Below are 4,111 nucleotides of genomic sequence, written 5' to 3' on the forward strand. Positions count from 1 at the left end.
GGCAAAACATACATCGTGCATAAACCAAGGGCAACATCAGCTCCAGCTACCCGTGGCATCAGGACTCAGGACACAAGAGGCCTGCTACTTGGGTAACGTGAGCTTGCCTTGCTGCTCCTCCCTCGCCGCCAACCCGAAAGACATGACCGCCGGCCTGGCCCCGGCCCTGCCAGCGAAGGATCAATCCATGGGTGGTACTCCTCCCCCAAAGTACGCTGCAGATTGCACATACACAGAGACAATTCTCTGTTAGACTCGGAAAACGAGTCAACGACGTACATACAGGAGGACGGGATGGATGCACATGAAGCGAGAGAAGCAAGGATCCATTAAACATCCCCATCCCAACAGCGAGATGGAGGCTAATCGAAATCAGCAAAGCCACATGCGTGGGGATTGGAAAGATTTGGCATGTCTCTTCCTCCCTAGAACCAGAACCGTCGCTTCCTCGAGGCGCTAACCCCGTCCATCCGTGGTTCGGCATCCCATACCTAACACGTTCACTTCTTTCCGAAAAAGAAAAGAAACGCAGAGGAACATGGGAAGGGGAGAAAATGAAAGACGAAAAAGAATTGAACCCGCCTCCACCATCGAATGAATCAAGCGGCCAGACACGACATCGTGCTGGCGGCGACAATGAGGGCCAGGAACAAACAAAGTGGGCAAAAAACTACGAATGGACACCTCGTCAATGAACGCGTCGGCGAGGAGGATCTTACTGAAGGCGAGCGGCAAGTGATAAGTTTATGGACCATGAACCACTGGCTAATGAAATCGCCGGGTATCACACGGTCTGGGCGGCGAAGCTCGGATCCAAAGATACTTAACTCGTCATGGGATAATAGATAGGCAAGCTCTCTGAAGGACATCACCAGATTACTCTCGATAGATTCTATGCAAGTTTGGATTGTTTCAGCCTGGCAAACTATTTCCCTGGCAACTGAGGGTCTAGGTATTTAAAGCTTCAGCACAAGGAGAGTATATGAAAACCAGGCACTTGCATATAATCAGAAGCGCCATCATGACAACATCGGATATTGTGCTACCAATATTTGAACCTATTAAACCTTATGAACTTATAATTACAGTTAAACTTTGCATGCCATTATCTATTCATTCCTTAGAAATTTCTATGAAGCTCGGAACAGACTATGATATAAATATCACAAAATGCATCAGAAATAGCTCACAACAATATAAGATATAATGAACCCAAGATCCAAGCGACTAAGACAACAACAGTCAATAGGTTTAGTCAACCTATTTCTCCTGAAGTGATAAGCGGCAACTTGGTTCTCGAATTCTCAGTTGTTCGACTCATGACCAAAATCGGAGGAACACCGCAAAATTAAAAATGAGTTTATACACGCCAAAATCAAAGGAAATACTGCAAAGTTACAAAATTGACAACTCAAAGCTAAAACATAGAAACTACGTAGTGTTGTGGTGCCAAATATTTACAAAGGTGAGTTAGAAAAACTATAAATGGTTGACTGGTCTGAGAATACACTAAATTACCAGAGATTAAAATTGAACTGACCTCACAGCACGAGCCTTAGAGGTGCATGGTATGCATGATAGCCTGGAGATTTTCCTTTTCCCTGTTATCCTCAGCTACCTGAATACCCAGATAGAACTCTGCTTGCCCAACAGCTCCACATGCTCTACAGACAAATAGGAGTCCTTGTTTCCTGTAAGAGGTTCATATGGAAAGTTAAGGCAATGATAATTAGTAAGATTGATGCTCCGAATTAAAGCCAATTGGATGAGGTAATTCGTCAAAGAAGTACAATGCAAAGCTGAAACGATGCAAGTGAATTGAAAGAGGGGCTGATGGAAATCGAGCTTCAAGTGGCAACAACCTTCGTGGCATATGTAATACAACCAATTCAGTTCAAATATGTATTTATTATGTTAGCATGAAGGGTAAAAAGAAGGGGGACAAACTAATCTTATGTTCAAGCACTAAAAAAAAGTAAAATCTAAATAGTGATGTGATCACTTCCTTTTAAACAACTGTTACGATCAGGTCAGCAGGATTGACAAACTATAATATTTATAACAATGGAATTGAGGGGCTACTACATTACACACTTATGTTTCTACTCATTCAGTTGAGGAAAATCCATGATGCACAAAACAAGATCAGTTTTATCCATCTGATTGTTCACTGGGCCATGTGATAGGAAAGAGAGAAAATATGCCTAGGTAGGTTCTTACTACAACTGTTGCTCCTGCTACTAATTACCGGTCACTTCAATCAATAGCTAAAAAGTATTTTTAACGTTTTTCTCTGCCCCTGCTTTTGGATTTGATTGCAGACTTGATTATCCTTACCGAATCTCAGAGTTGCTTCACCAAGGCGTGTCGTTTTTCGCCTTCCCATTGCATTCAAAAAAATATTTTCCTATCACTCGGTTCATCCCCACATAAGACGTAGCTGATGCTCCCTGGAAAACCACATTTGTGTATCTTCTATTACATACATGAGATTCTCTAATGCGTGTTTAGGCAGGAGCTAGCATGTTAGGAATGAAACATACAAGCCCAGTAAACACTTCCAAACTAAACTAACCTATGAATCCCGCTTAGGCGAAGCGGGTGAGGAGGAGGGTTACCAGAGGCTGGAGGAAAATGAGAGCAGGGACTGCGATCCGAGCATCCCCATCGCTGGCACTCGCTGGAATTGGAACTGGAGCAGCAGCAACAACAACAACAATGTGGGGTAGGGGGAACTGGAGCCTGATCCCGACGCCGCTGCCAAGAAAACCGCATACCACCATCTGAAAAATGTTCATGTGCATCTCAAGATAGGAAGAAATTAATCATGAAGAAACAGAGCCATGGATCATGCTCTTTGTGCACATTTTATCAAACAACTCGACTGCATAACCCAGCCTCCCATTTATCCACATACATAGAAAGAGATGCACGAACAGGGGCCTTTGGTTCTTTCTTAGCAGGCCGCTGCTGCATCCTCGTGCTGCTCGTTGGTGAGAAAAGGTATGAAGAGGAGAAGGAACAAACCTTGGAGCTGGTCGATGTGGTGGGCAGCGGCTGGCGGTTGGTGTGGGTATCTGAGGCGGCGTCGCCGGCAGTCCTGGGATCCGCGACAGCAGTGTCCTGTTCCTGATCGGCGACGGCCGCGTCCTGGTCCATGACGTATCTGAGGCGCCGCCGCTGCTGACGTCCTGGTGGTCCGCGACAGCCGCGTCTTGGTGATCTGCGACGGCGTATCCCCAGATCGGCGGCGGCGTCTCTTTTGAGACCTTGTCCGGGAGAGGAGGAGCGTCTATGCGATTTTTTGCCTCATGTGATGCCGGTGCGAGGGTGGGCGTCGGCGTGGTGGCTGGCGACGCTAACCCCGCCGCTGGACCTCCTCCCGCGCCTCCTAGATCATCTCCACACCGTCCCCTGAACAGGATCCAACTCCTACTCGCCTCTTCAGCCGGATCTGGCCGGAGATCGCCGTCGCCGCGCCCGGCGGCGCGCAACAGCGTGGCGGTGGGTGGCTGGGCACTGGAGGCGGCGCACTGGAGGTGGGGGGTGGCGGCGCAGCAACGTGGTGACGGGTGGCGGCGCACTGGAGGCGTGGGAGGGGTCGTGCGGGTGGGGGTTCTTTTTTTATTTTCTCTCTTCGTTAGGAATGTAATGCATACTTTATTAGTATGGAAGGAGATCGGTGGGAGAAATAAATCGGAGAGGAAGGTGATTTGTTTGAAAGGTGATCTTCTGTATATGGTATTATTTTTGAATTCTTAATTATCAAATATTTACATGATTAAATTGAATCGACACCTGCCAGATCAAGCACGAATATATGGTAACTAATCTGATGGATTTATGTGGGTGGTGAAGCGAAAAGGCAGGTGGGAGGGAGACGAAATAAAACCAACGAAAATGGTGAGACGAAAAAAAAAAAGCGAAAAAACACCAGCGGACTATTCACCAACTGCTATATTAGGAATAGAGATGATTGCTCCCTAGACGGTCAAACACATCGTAGTTGCAAAACAGGCCAGTAAATCACACCGTGACCGCTTCCTAAAAATTACCCGGAAATTATGTTGTAAATATTCAGTCTACCGTAAATAAATTACAGTGAGTTATT

At 46.5% G+C, this 4,111-nt stretch overlaps 1 protein-coding gene across 2 annotated transcripts; it reads right to left on the bottom strand.

Annotated features, from left to right (window-relative positions):
• Positions 1-13: 13 nt before the first annotated feature.
• Positions 14-3,524, bottom strand: LOC119347631. 2 transcript variants are annotated; one of them, XR_005168473.1, is made up of 5 exons: positions 3,028-3,524; positions 2,576-2,783; positions 2,338-2,450; positions 1,541-1,691; positions 14-215 (listed from the first exon to the last, which is right to left on the bottom strand). XR_005168473.1 is itself a non-coding variant. In XM_037616233.1 (4 exons), exons 1-3 carry the CDS (start codon positions 3,157-3,159, stop codon positions 2,355-2,357), a joined length of 393 nt encoding a protein of 130 aa, XP_037472130.1. In that variant the 5' UTR covers positions 3,160-3,524; the 3' UTR covers positions 1,349-1,691; positions 2,338-2,354. The 2 variants fall into 2 exon arrangements, 1 of the variants encoding a protein (XP_037472130.1); XM_037616233.1 differs by lacking the exon at positions 14-215 and having other exon boundaries at positions 1,349-1,691; positions 2,619-2,783.
• Positions 3,525-4,111: the final 587 nt, after the last annotated feature.

This window comes from Triticum dicoccoides, unplaced genomic scaffold (assembly GCF_002162155.2).
Source record: "Triticum dicoccoides isolate Atlit2015 ecotype Zavitan unplaced genomic scaffold, WEW_v2.0 scaffold7096, whole genome shotgun sequence".
Taxonomy (NCBI): Eukaryota; Viridiplantae; Streptophyta; class Magnoliopsida; order Poales; family Poaceae; genus Triticum; species Triticum dicoccoides.